This window comes from Canis lupus, chromosome 38, assembly GCF_003254725.2.
Source record: "Canis lupus dingo isolate Sandy chromosome 38, ASM325472v2, whole genome shotgun sequence".
NCBI lineage: Eukaryota > Metazoa > Chordata > Mammalia > Carnivora > Canidae > Canis > Canis lupus.
In genome coordinates, this window is record NC_064280.1 from 22,727,936 (window position 1) to 22,743,233 (window position 15,298).

At 60.4% G+C, this 15,298-nt stretch overlaps 1 protein-coding gene across 3 annotated transcripts in view; it reads left to right on the plus strand.

The window, feature by feature from the left end:
- The window catches only part of KCNJ10 (potassium inwardly rectifying channel subfamily J member 10), a 28,893-nt gene that overhangs the window by 9,492 nt on the left and 4,103 nt on the right, over positions 1–15,298 (plus strand). Inside the window, exons 1-2 of one of the 3 annotated variants that reach the window (XM_025420732.3) lie at positions 6,195–6,209; positions 6,301–6,475. The exons of 1 other annotated variant lie outside the window; for it this stretch is intronic. In XM_025420732.3, the coding sequence (XP_025276517.1) occupies positions 6,371–6,475 (105 nt within the window). In that variant the 5' untranslated portion in view covers positions 6,195–6,209; positions 6,301–6,370. Of the gene's footprint in view, positions 1–6,194; positions 6,210–6,300; positions 6,476–15,298 lie in introns of those variants that run through there. One more of the 3 variants, XM_025420731.3, reaches the window with a different exon arrangement.

The window sequence follows — 15,298 nt, forward strand, 5'->3', positions numbered from 1 at the left end:
TCCATCTAGAATCTCGACATGTCTAATGTGTCTTCATGCCCCCCACCTCCTCCACCGCCCCATGCTGGTCTTCAAATGGGGGCGGTGGTTAGGAGTAAGCGGGACAGTGGGGGTGGATAGGGGGGCTCCCTCCTGGTGATGGGGGCCCCTCAGACTTCCCCGCGTGAGGGTCGGGGTGGTTCTCTGTAGGCGGAACCAGGAGCCCCGAGGAGGCAAGGGGATCGAGGGCTCAGTTCCCTAAACATGCATCGTAAGGACAGGGTACCTTGGGTCTCTGGCTCCACCGGGGGTAACGATGAGGACGGACTGATTGGACAGCAGTACGTACATTTAGATGCAACAGGAAGCACTTCCTGGGGGGAAGGTATTGCTAGGCCAAGGGGAGGGGTCAGGGAGTGGAACGATCCTGATGAGACAGAGGGGTCCACCTTTGGTGTCTCAGTGAGCAGAGGCTGGGGGGCCTGGGAGGAAGTTCCCGTGACACCCTGAGCCCCCCGGGGGCCGTGGGATCCCCAGCTGTACTCGCTGGCGTGGTTCTGGGCCAGCCGCTGCGAGGCCAAGGGGCTCTGGAGACCTCAGGGTGGGGCCGTGCCCTGGGCTGTGGCCGTGCGTGGCCAGGGTACAAGCTCCGGGGGTCACGTCCAAGGTTGGCCCTATACCGGCTGGCCCTTCACGACCCCAGGTCAGCATAGGATCTTGGGGGAAGAAGTCAGGATTCGTGTTCTGACTCTGATCGAAAATCACATGTGCTACCGACCAGCTGCATGGTCAGAGGGAAGTGACTCCCAGGCCTTGCTTCCTCTTGGGGGAGCCGGGGAAGCCCCTGCGATGACCCGAGGGCCTCCCAGCACGTGCGTCCTGTGGCCCTCGGGTAAGAGGTGGTCACCTGCCCGGGGCTCCTCCTGAGCGGTTGGCTCACCTGCTGCGTCTGGGCTGCACACATGCAGTGCAGGCGGTGACACTGCCCACCTCCGTCCCGGAGCACGGGCGACCCTGCTGCGGGCGGGGCCCGGCTCGTGGCACGGTGGGGCGACCCACACGGGGCGGGGGGCACGTCTGCAGAGGCCTCCCGGGGAAAGTGGCCTCTCAGCGGAGGCCTAGGAGGAGGCTGGGGGGAGGGGGACAGGGCTTCCCGAGGCGGCCCCCTTGTCTGCCGGGAGCTGTGGGCGAAGGAAGCACGGCCCATCCAAGGACTGAGAGGAGCTGGGTGGGCTGCGCAGGGGACGCCGGGAGGGCCGAGGGAGGACAGCAGGTGCTGGTGCTGGGGAGGCCGGCAGACCCGGGTGACCCCAGACTCTGTCCCAGCTGCGATCGGGGCTTCGAGGTGGGTCAGCCGCTTCCCCTGCCCGCGCCCTCCTGTCCCGGCTTCTCCGGCCTCCCAAGCTTAGCCTCTTGTCCTCCGTCACTCAAAGAGCACCAGGCCCCAGGGTGGTCTGGGGGGTCTAGGCAGGAGCCCAGGGCCAGAGCTGACTAACCCTGAACCGTGGGAGAGGGGTCGACCTCCCACGGCGGACCCTGGATTCCTGGCATGAAGGCCCCCCACTGTGGGCCTCAGTTTCCCCATCTGGTCCCTCGCTAGAGAGTATCTGGGGAGCGTGATGGAGGAGGGCTGAGGGAAGCTACGGAAAAGGCAGCTCTTCACCCAGAGCAAAGGCTGATGGGGAGACCCTGTCAGTGGCCCCGACGGTTCCAAAGTGAAAACTTGGATGGAAGCTGGGAGAAAGGGTCTCCCAGGGATGAAGCAAGTCACGCACAGGGAAGGGACCTGGGGGCGGGGGAGCTGTCTTAAGAAATACGTAGCCAGGCTGCCGCAGAGGACACAAATAAACAAGATACAGGTCCCAAATCAGTTCAGAAAATGGTCTCTTGTTTGGGAGGGTGGGCAGGGTCCTTCCAGAGGGAGGGGGCAGCTGCAGCGACCCCTGGAGGGGGCCCAGGCATGGGGGCGTTCTCCTCTGCCCCCCCCCGCCCCCTGCCCTCTGGGAGCCTGCACCCCCTCAAGGCCCAGCCCTTCCCCCCACCGCAGCCAGTGCAACTTCTGAGACCACAGATAAGGAAGTGGGGGGGCCCTGGGCTGGGATCTCATCGGCCCCATCCTCCTTCAGGGAGGGAGCCCCACGGGTCCCTGGGACCCTAAGGAACAGGTCCCACCTGTTTGGCCCCACTGGCAGATCTGGTGACCGCTCAGTGGCTCACTGGCCTCCCCACCCAAACCCTTGTCTCCTGGAGCCTGGCCATCCTGGCTTTGAGAAGCCCGCCAGCTGCCTGGAGGCACCCCCCCCCCCGGCTGGGGGCAAGCTGGAGGGCAGAGGGCCGAAGGGAGTCCCTGGGGAGCCTGGTCTTGGGCATCCCTCGGCAGGTTGAAGGGGTTTGGGAGGAACCTCCTCTTGGGAATGAGGAGCAGGTGGGATGAAGGAGAGGGGATTGGAAGCCTCCTCCAACTCTGGGGCCATAGTCCGTGGTACCTCACAAGTCCCTTACCCTGGAGGGGAGGTGGGGGGCGGAGGCTGGTTGAGTGGCATCGAGCCCTGGGGCATCGGAGAGGCAGGGCGAGGGAAGGGCCGCGGCCCCCCCCCCCCCCCGCCCTGCTTTCTCGAATTCAGGAGATACTTTCCTTCATCTGCAAAGTAGGATAATAGTAAAATCTTATGAGGGCATGAGGGCTTTACAGACTCCACACGCTCCATCCCGCGTAGTCCGGACCGTGCAATGGGAGGGTTTCCTGCCTCCTTAGGGAGGAGATGGAGCCCTGGGGAAATGAAAAGAAGGGCAGAGCTCCAGCGAGGCAGGGACCCGAGGGGACACTAGTGGGGAGGTTGGGGATAGGGCCCTCGGCTGTGGCCCAACATGTGGATAACACGTAGGCCTCATCTGTCAGGCTAACGACAGGAAATGGTGCTCTGTGTCACCATGTGCGGGACGAGGGACATGGGCGGCAGGGGCGATGGCTGGGACAGCCTGAGGCAGAGAGTGGGGGCGGGGGCAGCCTGAAGGTAACTAGGGCGCCCAGCTAGCAGGAGCAGGAGCAGCAGGTGCTGAGCCCCTTGCAGCCGCTCGCAGGCGGAGGAAGTGCAGGAGCCCTTGGGGGCGCAGTCGTGGGTCGCAGGCGACCTAACCTGGCCGCTGCCAGATGGGGTACTTAGGGACAAGGGCCACAAGAAGGGGCCGCGACCCCCAGGGTAGAATCAGGCGGGAAGGGCCTTGAAGGCTCCGTCAGGAAGCTCCCGGGGCCCTGGGACCCACTGGAGGGTTCCGGGGAGCATTGGGATACAGGCCGGGCCAGCTGAGGGGTGCAGGGCACGGGGGGGGGGGCAGGTCACTGCAGTGCTCCCTGGGGGACCCACCGAGAACCTGCGGCTGGACTTAAGGCTGCTTGATTGGGACTGAGAGACGCCCCCAAAGGCAGGACTGGTGGGGCCTGGCGCCCACTCAGACACGGGGCTGGAGGGAGGCCGGGGGTGACTCTGTGAAGGGGGCAGGTGAGGGGAGCAGGCGGAGCTGATGCTGGGCGCTGCAGAGGGCAGAGGTGAGGAGAGAGGGTGGCGGGGTGAGAGCCAGAGCCAGACAGGCGGGAGGATCCCTGAGCACCCTCCTGGGGCAGGGGCGCCTGGGGGTGCAGGGAGGGGGAGGACAGGCAGGAGGAGAGCGACCCGCAGCCCACGGCCCCCCACCCCACACCCCTCCACAGGCCCGGCCTCCACCCTCTTTGCGGTGAAAGGAGTGGAAACCAGAGACTTCAGCTGCTTTGCCCCAAATCTCAGAGCCTAGAAGGGGCCACTCAGGAGCCGGGCAAGGGCTCCCAAACCAGGGGTCCCCGGGGGAGCGGGGAGGCCGGGACGCCCTTGCTGTGAGAGGGAAGCTGGGCTGTGCCTGCGGGGCGCTCCCTGCAGGGTGAAGGGCTGTGGCTCAGGGTGTCACCCATGTGGCTCGTGCTCTCAGGGTGGCTGATACTTCATTGCTAATAAATATTATTATTATTAAAGATTTTACTTATTTATTTATTCATGAGAGACACAGAGAGAGAGAGAGAGAGAGGCAGAGACACAGGCAGAGGGAGAAGCAGGCTCCATGCAGGGAGCCCGACGGGGGGGCTCCATCCCAGGACCCCAGGATCAGGCCCTGGGCTGCAGGCGGCGCTAAACTGCTGCGCCGCCCTGGCTGCCCGCCAGTAAATATTAGATGGGACCATTTGATGTTGCTGACATGAGACCTGTTGGGTTGTTTTCGGATTGGCAGTTTTTTTTTCTTTTGTAGAGCGTGGGGGCGGGGGGGGGGCCGCGGCGCAGAGGGAGCATCTCAGGCTGACGCCCCACTGAGCTCGGGCCCAAGCAGGTCAATCTCGGGACCTCAGGGTCATGACCTGAGCCGAGACCCAGAGTCGGACACCCCGTTAAAAGGAGAGGGCTGGTGGGGGGGGTTGTCGGGAAGGGTAGGGGTGGAGACGCCGGCCAGTGCTGGGGCGTCCTGCCCCCTGGTGGCGGGAGCAGAGGGCTCGCCCGGAGCCCCCCTTGTCCGTCCTACCCTTGCCCCCTGGGCGGTCCTGCAGCACCTGCCTGTCTGCAAGAATGCTTGGAGCTTCTCGCCTGGATGATGCCCTCAAGCGGAAGGGGGCCCCTGGGGATGGATCCCGTGTGGCGGCCCCAGGAGCCCGGCAGGTGAGGCAGGTGAGGGCCGGCTGCCACAGGGAGAAGAGGTGAGCGGACACCTCGGTCCCTCCGACAGTTGCCCTGTCTCCAGGCCCCCGCCGGACCCAGGCCTTCTCCGCGTCCTGGCAGCCTCCGCAGCACCCCCTGGCTGCTGATGACCCTAGGTAGCAGCGGCGGTGTCTGACCCCGCACTGATGGGGGTCTGGCTCCCCCGTTGAGGTGAGGAGGGTGGACTGACATTGGGGACAGCGGTTCTTCTGAGGCGAGGACCTGGATGGGGCCGGCGCTGGGGCTGTGGGGGCACCGGGGCCTCCTGTGTCCTCCAGAGCCAGGTGCCTCGCACGGAGTGAGCAGGGGCAGCCCTGCGGCCCCAGACGCGGGGTGGGTGCAGACAGCGGCCCGGTGCCCAGCCGGGGAGGGACTGTGCTCCGAGTGGGGTGGCGGGTGGGGCGGGGGCGTCCAGAGTCCGTGCCCAGGTGCTGCATGTGCCAGGAAGTCATCCTCGCTCCAGCTGGAGAGGGGGGGTCCTTGCGATCGCCCCCCCCACCCCGGGGCGGTTCTCTGCAGGATTGTGGGGACAGGAGACCCTGCCTGGGGGTCGGGGCAGAGCAAGGGGCCGCGCTCCCGATCAGCCCACACCCACAGGCAGGGGTGGTGCCTGCACAGCCGAGAACATCGGCCGTGGCCCCCTCTCTGTGTCCCTCCCTCTCTTGACCGGAAAACACACAGAGGGGTCAGAAGGGCCAGACAGGGGTCACAGGCTCCCAGGAAATGCTTTGAAGGCTTTTATCCTTTCTTTTGATCAGACTATGAGAACTTTCCAAACGTTGACACAAGGGAAGAAAAGCCTATTCTTCCCTGGGCCAGGGCCTTGGTGTCAGGCCGAGGCCAGAGGATGGGAGGGAAGGGAAGGAGCTGAGGGGTGGCAGACGGAGGGAGGCTCAGTGACTCAGCTGGAAAAGCAGGCCCCGGAACCACACACGCTGCCCTCCTTTCCCCACCTCGAGATTTGTGTGCATCTGGCTCTGTTTCTATTTGTTTATTTTCTTGGAGGCAGATTAATGAATCGAGGCATCTCGTCTGAAAAGAACCCCGAACCCAATTCCGTTCCTCTTCCAGCCTCGAGGGCTTACATAACCCGGTGCGCTTTTCTTGCTGGCCTCCCTCTCAGACCCACCCCCTCCTCCTCCCCCCTCTCCCCTTTAAGGACACCCCGAAGCCCACACATGCTTCTCTTCAGGCCCCCAAAGCAGCCGATCTCCTTGGAAGCTTCCGGGGTCCCGATTCAGGTTGGAGTTGGTGCCCAAAGAAGAGATAATATGTTTGGGGACGGGAGGCCGAGTGGCCATTTCCTCTTCCCCAAGGGAGGGGGAGGGCTCTGGCTGGACACGGGGTCTCGAAGTGGCAAGGAACCTTGATAATCTCCAAAGACAGGGCACCCCAACCCCCCCAGCAGTGGTCCTGGGAGGCTGAGGGGGGGAAGGCCCCCGAGAAGATACGGGGATGAGCCGTTCTCCGTCACACGTCGGACATCCCAGAACTCTGTTTAGCTTTTTGGATTAGGTAAATTTTTCATTCGACTCTATTATGCCGTTTGTTTCATTGGAAAACAAGATTTTTCCCTCAAAGTCTCTGAGTGACACTGTCATCGCAGGAAGGATACATTACATCAAGCTGGGTGGCTCCGGGTCCCTCCCGGCACACTAGTTTGAGAAGCAGAACGGATGCGACCGCCAGACGGGCTGAGACGTTGCCCAGGGCACCGCTGGTCGTGGCGGGTGGAGGCTGCACCTGTGTCCCGCTTCCCCGTCCAGCCCACTTCCCACCAGGTAACGCTTCCCTTAGGCCCTGGCGGGGTCTTAGGCATCCTTGAGGCCGACCCCCTCTCGCCGCCTCCAGGATGCGGTGCTCCGACGGCCCGGCCTGGGTTCTGGGGCCGAGAGTGCTCCAAGGCCCTCCGTGTGCGCCGGGGCTTCCCCGACACAGGACACGGCGCTGGGGTGGGACGCGGGGGCCAGCTGGTACCGCAACTGCCTGTTTCTGCCCATCTACTCGCTTGCGCTCGCCCCATGGTGGTTGGTTCAGAGACACCTTCGAGCCTCAACGGACTGCACTGGTTCACAGCCAGAGTGGGGCCCCCGCCTGTCCCGGGGGCACTGCCTCCCCTTTCTGATCCCATCTCCAAACCCCTAAATCAAGAGGCTCTTTTCTGGAGGAAGGAAAGGGGAGAACAGGAGTCTGGAGGAGGACTCACGATGCCTCCACCGAGGCAGACCCCCTGGGCCTGGGGTGTAGACGGAGGACCAGAGGGCAGAGTGTGATGGGGAGGTCAAAGGTTAGAGCTGTGATCAGCGGGATAGCGCCCGGCCTGCACATCACCGTCTTCACAAGGCAGGACGCAGGAGGCTGAAGGACAAGCCGCTCAGACGCGTGGGGCGACACAGGCCAGGAGGAGTGACAAGGATGGAGCGGGGGAGGGGGGTACACGTTAGTGTCGGGCGGCACCAAGTACGAGGGGACAGTGGGGACGTGCCACGCAAACCAAAAGGGACCAGAGGTTAGAGCACTCTCTCCCACGCAGAGCATCGCTGCCAATCACGGGATGCCCCCTGGGTGTCTGGGCTGGTGACAGGTCCCTGTCTGGCCCCTGCTAACCCCCAGCGGGTAGAGGTGTCACCTTCTCCGGGGATTGAGTGTGGGATTTGCTCAGGAAGGCAAAGTCACTGTCTTGTCAGCCTGACGCTGTAGGAGAAAGGACTTTGGAATCCAGCCAAGGTACTGATCTGGGCTCCGCTGCCTGGACGTTGTCACCGGGGCTCCCCCCCTCCCCCGCCCCGGGGTTCCTCAGCGACTGTGACGACTGTGACCGCAGAAACTGTTACACACTCCTCCCAACGGCAGGATGGGATGGGATGCGAAGTGCTGCCCGGAAGGTGGGCATTCATTCGCCAAATGAAAGTCGCCCCCTCTTTCTGCTCCCATTTCCCCGAACCAAACGTTAGGAAGAGGAAATACTCCACAGCCAAAGAAGAGAAGCCACCTGGGGGGGGGGGGACGCCTGGGTGGCCAGTGGGCGAGTGTCTGCCTTGGGCGCAGTGCGTGGCCCGGGGTCCTGGATCCAGCTTCTGCCCCTCTCTCTGTGTCTCTCATGAATAAATAAATAAAAACTTAAAAAAAAAAAATGAAGTCACCTGGCGGCACAGTGAAGGCCTGGCACCTGGCGGGAGGCTAGGGCCCCAGCTGGGGAGCCAGGGCTCAGCCCCTCATCCCTGTCATCCCCCTCATCCCCATAGGAGCCCAGGGCGCTCACCTGCCCACCCGCCCTGCTGGCTGCCCCTCATCTGGCCGCTCAACCTTTAAGCACAGGGAGCGGGCCCCAAGGCAGAGGTGCTGGGGGCCGGGGGCGGGGGGCATCACTGTGTTCCCAGTTGGTCCTATTAAGAGTCTTTCTTGTGCTCCCAACCCTGCAGCCAAAACTGGCTCCTCCTCCCTGGCTGGCTCTGGAGTTTTTCAGGATTGTGACTTCTGCGCACACGGCTCCCTCCCCTTCCCCGGGTACCCCCCCTTCCCCGGGTGTCCCCCCTCAACCGTCTGGATCTTGCCTACCCTTCAGGCCAGTGCCAAGGCCTCCTCACTCTGCAAAGCCTTTCTTGGGCAAGAGAGGCCGGTATGGAGGACTCCACCCCCGGGTGTTAGTCGCTGACTTTGCTTCCTGCTCTAAATGGAGGATAACAACAGTTCAGGGGTTGCTCCCTTGAGCCAGACGTTGCCTTTCCCTCTGCAAGTTCCCTGGTACCTCCCAGGTGCCGCGTCTGGGGCTCTCACCACTTCCTGCCTGGGCTATGGTTGCCTCCCCTGTTGGCTCGGAAGGTCCCCAAGGCCAGAATCAACATCCAATTCATCTCCCTAACTCCAGGGTCGGGTTTAGGACCTGGCACCCCGTAGAGGCTAGGGAAAGCGTCCGTGGAACGGACAGGATCCCGTCGAACAGACAGGATCCCGAGGCTGGAAGCGCATAGGTCTTCCTGCCGTGACAAGGGCTCCGCAGACCAGAGGGCTCCGCTGGTTTGCAGGTGTTAGTGTTGAGGACTAGTTTGGGGGGTTTCTGTGTGTTTGGGAAGAAGAGAAGATGTGAAAAGTTGAGAGAAGATCCAAGCAAGGAGGAAGGACAAGAGGGCCTCAGCGGAGAGGCTCTGGACCAGGGCGACGTCCTGTGCGACCTGTGCGTGGGGACAATGGTGCCCACCCTTCAGGAGCCTGCAGTCCACTCCCGACACGCTTCTGGAGCACCTACTATGTGTCCTATGTTGTGCTGAGCACACATCAGGGCCACGGAAGTGGGTTATGCCTGAATCCTTAGTTCAGTTAGCCTGCTTGGAGTAGAAGAGAGGTCGGGTGTCGGGTCCACCCCGTAGACCACGCAGGTGGCGATACGCGGGCGTGCATCTGGAGACTCAGACGAGGGAGGGGTTACCAGAGGCTCCGTGGGAGAGGGGTCGTTTGAACAGGTTTATCCTGGGTACGTAGGGACAGGGACAGAGGGGAGGCCAGGGAGGGAGAGGGCGCGAACGCATGGGCCTGTGCGGCGGGGAGCGGCTGGGAGAGGGGTGGGAGGTAAGGCTGGAAGGGGGTTTGGAAGCAGATGCCGGGAGGCCACTCCTGCCTGGCGGAGTCTGGTCTGTCCTTGACCCATGAGGCGGAGACTTTTGAGCTGGGAGAGGCACTGGGAGGCTTATGGGGTGGGGGGCTTGGGGGACAACCTGGCCTTGAGGCTCGCTGCACACGCACACGCCACACGCCGACTCAGTCATGCAATAAGGATTCTCCTCCGAATACCCCGTGGGCACTGAAGCCGGATTAAGCACTGCAGGGGCTTGAGGGGGCAAAGGTCGAGCAGGAGGTGAGCGAGATGATGGAGGAGGAGCAGGAGGAGCAGATTCCCCGCCATCAGGCCATCGGATGAATGCTGCCCGGAGGAAGGGGAGCCCGAGTGTGGCCCCCGGAGCAGGATGGCGCCTTGACCATTTAGGGAGCCTGAGGGGCAGCAGGGAGGAGGGTTTGTTCACGTTCGGGAGTGAAGGCAGGGAGCGCCGGACCAAAGCTGCTTTCAGGCAAAGGGGAAAACGGACCAAGCTCTTTGCTCAGGGTCGCTTCCCGCCGCTCCGAGCTGTCGGGTTTTGGGAGAAGGTGCTCGGCTCTTCCCGGTGCATCCGCCATGGCCCCTGTGTGGGGAGGGCGGGTGGGGGGAGAAGCATCCTTTCCCCCCACTTACCTTGGCCTGATGTGCCCCCGCGCCCGTGGCCATTTATGAGCTCATCGTCTGTCTCCATCTTTCCGCCGATTCAGAGGAGCTTGGACGGATGTCTCAGGGACTTGCGCTCTCCTGCCCTTTGAGGGCAGCATCTGTAGGGCCGCAGCAGCAGTGGGGCCAGGGCTGGGGCTAAGCCTGGGTCCCTCCCACTGTACCTTGGCTCCACCTGGAGGTCTCTGCGAGCTCAGCACCCAGCTCCCGTGCGCTCATCCGAGGCTGCAGCCCTCCCTCTCTTGGGCCTCCAGGTGGGCCTCCGGTCAGTCTTTAGTAGCAAACTGTCCCCGGTGCTGGGGAAACAGGTGAAAGGCCCCGTCCGGGCGTCAGTGAAGAAGCCACAGATGACCCACAAGGGCGACCACGTGGTTGCAAAGCACTCTGATGTGCTGAAACAGGAGCGTGTTCAAGGCCAGGCTTCACAAGCCCGTGCTGGGGTGAGGCCCGGGAGACGGACACCGACTATTTCTTTGATGCCTTTGATGGTCATGAGGGGCCAACAGACACTTGAGTCCAGTTCTGAGAGCTAAGCCGGAGGTCAGAGGCGGGGAGGCTTGGAGCAGGTCAGTGTGAACGCGGGTCCAAAGGTGGAAAGGATGAAACCGCAGGCTCTCTGCAGAGCTGGAGCCCAGGGTATGAGCAGAGACGCGGCAGGAACCAAGCCAGCCGGTAGGCAGAGACCAAACCCGAAAGGCCTTGAAGGCTGTGCTCAGAGGCCTGCAGCGTTTCCTACAGGCAGTCGAGAGCCATGGATCAGTTTTAGTTGCGAGAATCAGCAGAGCGGTGCGCTGGCCCAGAGCGGAGCGTACTCAGGAAAGGCCCGTGGCCCACCCGTCCCGGGGAAGGGGAGGCCGGCGGGAGGCCGGCATGGGGTGCGCTGAGGCCGCGGGCAGACACCACCGTGGGTGTGACTGGCCTTTGTTTTAGAGGAATAACCACAAGCACAGTTCCTGGAGCGGGAAGCCCGGGGTCTCCATGTCTGTGTCTTCACCCCTCGGGGGCTGGTTTTGTGTTCAGAGTTCTGGAGACCTTGGCCCCCAGGGTCCGACTAGGATTGTTCTGGGGGAGCAGCACCCTCTAGAGGAGGGAGCGAGCGTGGGTGAGCCAGGTGGGGCAGCGGGAGACCCCATGGGGCTCAGGGCTGGGCCTGGTCCCTTCCTCGGAGCCCCGCCAGCTGGCAGCACGGCGGCGCGGCTTGTTTATCTGCTTCTGACTCGGGCCACCTCGGAGAACAAAGCTGCCTGGCTGTGGGAGGTGGCACGACAGCTGGGAGCAGCTGGAGGAGGCAGACGGAAAGGCTGGCGGCAGAGGGCACACGGCTGGAGGCGGCAATCACAACAAAGCGTTGGAGCCAGGAGCCAAAATCTGCAGCGCCCGGATCTGTAGGCCTGACGCTGGGCTCTGGAAGCTTTAGGCTCTGCCTCCTGCGGCGCAGCTGGGACCCTGCACGCGGGGCACCCCGGATGCACGTCCTGAGCCCATGACACCCATGGGGATGAGCCTGGGTACGCGGAAGTTGCTATGATTGAAAAGTTCTGGGGGCATCTGGCTGGCTCGGTCAGGGGAGCGTGCCGTTCTCGATCTCAGGGTTGTGAATTCGGGCCCCACATTGGGTGTGGAGCCTACTTTAAAAAAGTAAAAAGAAAAAAAAAAGGTTCTGGACCAGGAACTGGAAGACCCAGGTTCTGGTCTCATCTCTACCACTGACTTGTTTGGGATAAATCTCTGAGCCTGTTTCTTTTTTCTTTTCTTTTTTTTTTTTTTTTAAGGTTTTATTTTATTCATTCATGACACACACACACACACACAGAGGCAGAGACGCAGGCAGAGGGAGAAGCAGGCTCCCTGCAGGGAGCCCGATGTGGGACTCGGTCCCAGGACCCCGGGGTCGTGCCCTGAGCTGAAGGCAGATGCTCAACCGCTGAGCCACCCAGGCGTCCCACTGAGCCTGTTTCTCATGATGACTTTTGTATTTAGTTCATGGTACGAGGGTCAAATTATGTATTTTATGAGCTGCAGCATGATATATAATCGTAGACTTTCATTTTGGGAATGAGAAGCTTTCCCCTGGGCCCTGAGAGCCGCCCTTCCTGAAGATACAAAGCTAAGACTTTGATGACGGGTCTGGGAACGTCACCGTAGGAGGTGCGGGGAGAGAAGGTGTGCAGGCAGGCGGCAGGCAGGCATCCTGATCTGCCGTGAGTGCAGGTGAAAGCTAGCAGACCGTCCCTGCCTCTGTCCAGGCCTTGATTCCCTCCGTAGACCCTGCCCAGTGCTGTCCACCCTGCCCTTGAACGCCTCCAGGGACAGAGCACTGTCTACCTTTGGAGAAGCTCTTTCCGCGTATGGAAGTCCGGACTGTTACCTGGATCTCTGTCGTAGCAGTCCGGAATCTTTGCTCCTGTGCTGCGAACTCATTGGTCCTGGTGGCTCCTCTTAGATGGCAAAGGACAAGGCCAAAGCCTCATTCACGTGACAGCAACTTCAAACCAAATACCTGCACACAGCCTCTCGTACCCCTAGGTGGTCTCTTCTCCCCACTAACTTCCCCGCCTCCCTCAGCCACTCCTTACACGCTCTGGTTCTGAATCCTCTCATAGCCTGACTGTCCTCGGAGACTCAAAACGGCAGGTACAGGGTGAGCAGAGTCAACGACTTCCTTATTCTACATACTTGAAGAGTAGCTTAGACAGCATTGCTGGGACGCCCCGTCGGTGAAGCATCTGCCTTCGGTTCAGGTCATGATCCGCGGTCCTGTGACTGAGCCCCGCGTCGGGCTCCCTGCTCAGGGGGAGCTGCTTCTCCCTCTGCCTTTGCCACTCGCCCTGCTAGTGCTCTCAGATAAATAAAATCTCTAAAAAAAAAAAAAAAAAATAGCATTGCTTGTTTTAACCAAAATGCATCCCATCTTTCCAATCCGGAATGGCTCAGGTGATTCTTGGACTCCAGTATGTACACCTACCTGATACCTTTTTTTGTTAGATTTGGCTCCTCCTGGATCCTGATTCTGTCCAGATCTTGCATTTGCGATCCATCCCTGCTTTGTGCCATCCCTGTAATCCATGTGCTGTATAGTTTTGAATAGGATTACTGTCATGAATGTTGAATGGGGTGAGGCCGAAGATAAAGCTCTGTGGGACGTCACGAGAAAACAGATCCCAGGCCGTCATGATCCCCTCAGGAGCACCACTCGTTTTTGTGTGGGTTAGTCCCCAGCATCGGAGCGGCATTCTGCTCATTTTTCGTGGTCTTATCCTCAAGGACAGAAGGAGAGATCTTGTCAAAAATCTTGCATAGACACACTTTATCTGTTGCCTTGCTGTGACTGCCCATCTAGTAACCTTGTCTTAGAGGGAAGTTAGGCCACTTGGTGTGACTTGTTCTTGGTCACCCCAGGCTGGGTCCTGCTGATAACTGCCCTCCCTCCGACATTCCCAAGTGCTCACAATCCTTTTTTTTTTTTTTTTTTTTTATTCATTTGAGAGAGAGAGAAACAGAGAGGGACAGAGGGGGGAGGGAGAGAGAGAAGCTCAAGTAGACTCCCGGCTGGACGTGGACCCAGACACGAGGGGGCTCGATCTCACGACCCTGAGATGATGACCTGAGCTGAAATCAACAGTCAGACGCTCAACCGACTGAGCCACCCAGGCGCCCCAAGTACTCAGCCTTAATGCTCTGTTCTAGAATCTTGCCCTGGGTCACTATCTTACCCAGTGTGTGAAGCGTATCTTGTTTCTCTTTTTGAAAATTAAAAAAAAAAAAAAGAAAGAAAAAAAGAAAATTACGTTCACTCGTCCACAACTTTCCAGCACTTCCTCTGTCTGCTCACAGTTCTTCAGAATCTCTTAGAGGTCGCACGACTTTTCCAGTTTGAGGATCAAATGAGAAGGCACGCTAATCTGTAAACTTGAAAATGGTATAGAGATGCAGGCGCTGCGCGTGGTTTTTTCAATATTACTACTACTACTGAGTATCGAATGGGGCTTTACTTGGGCTCTAAATAATAATTCTTCAGAATTATGGAGCTTCCCCTTTGCTCCAAGGTAGCTGAGGGTACTGGGAAGTGGCCGAGCGGTCTCACCCGGACAGAGGTTCCACATGGGCAGAGGCTGGCAAAACAGGTGCCTGGTTGCCTCTAACATCTTGGGTTTCCCGTCCAGTGGTGGTCGCCAGTTCAGTGTCTGCGTGGGTGGGTGTTTGGACGGGCCCAGATAGTTTCGTTTTCGGGGTGTCAGGTCTTGGGGAAGATGAGGTAAGGGACCAGGGTGAAGGACTGATAAAGTGCAGTGGTTCAGATTTTTTGGAACGGATACTGTGATGAGCCTCTTAGCTCTCCAGAGGCCAGACTCCCCCGAGATCGCCCTCCTCCCTCCCAGGTCTGGCCACCAGACCCAGAGTCCAAGGGCTCCAGTGATTGAAATCCTTTCTCTGCTGGAAAAGTACAAGTTACTCCTTGGGCAGGGGTGCCGGCACCTTGGAGGAGCAGGTGAGCGGTCTCCTGTTTCAGAGCCTCGGCCCACTTTCTTCGATCAGGACAGACAGCAATCCCGAATTCGAGCTCTTGCAGACGGGGGTGCTGACTACTATACACGAGCCCTCCTACTTCACTCGGTCAAGGCGGCTCGGCCGCGGTGAGCTGCTGTCTCCCCCAGTCCTCGGGGAAACGGTCCTGCACCGCCAGGAGGCCCGGATGGGACGTTCTCCTTCACCGTGGCTCAGCTGCTTGCGTGGGTCCTGTCTGCACTCCTCCCACCCACGTGCGCCCCCGGGATCCGGCCTGAATCCCCCCACATGATGCAGATGGGTGACGACGGTGATGGTGATGGTAAAGGAGTAATAGTAATCATAATAACGCATAGTGAAATGGTCTGGTTGCTCAGAGAACACCTTGAAGGCAGAAGGGTGGGCAGTTTCTGCTACTTCCTTGGCCAGATGAGCATCTTGGCGTCCCTGGCGAGTACTGACTTGGGGCTGGGGGGCAGGTGGGGGTATCAAGGGCCCGGGGGTTTTGAGGCGGGCTGGCCTGGGACAGCTTCAGCGGGATAGTCTTTCTTGCTCTGCCATTCACGAGGGTGGGGAGGGATCCTATTTCAGAATTGGAGATCTTCACAGAACTGGTTTTGCGGGGAATGGAGACGAGTAGAACCCTCTCTTCTTGCCCCACCTTCAAGGAACTGTGAACTTATGACTCTCTCTCTTTTCTGTCCCTCCCAAGAATTACAAATATCAGACTGCATTGCAGTTATTTGCTCGCTGAACGTGGGTCTCGCTCGCTAGGCGTGAGTTCTTGGAGAGCAAGGATGGTGTCATTTCTATTGGTGACTCACCTGCATCTTGCACAGCGGTC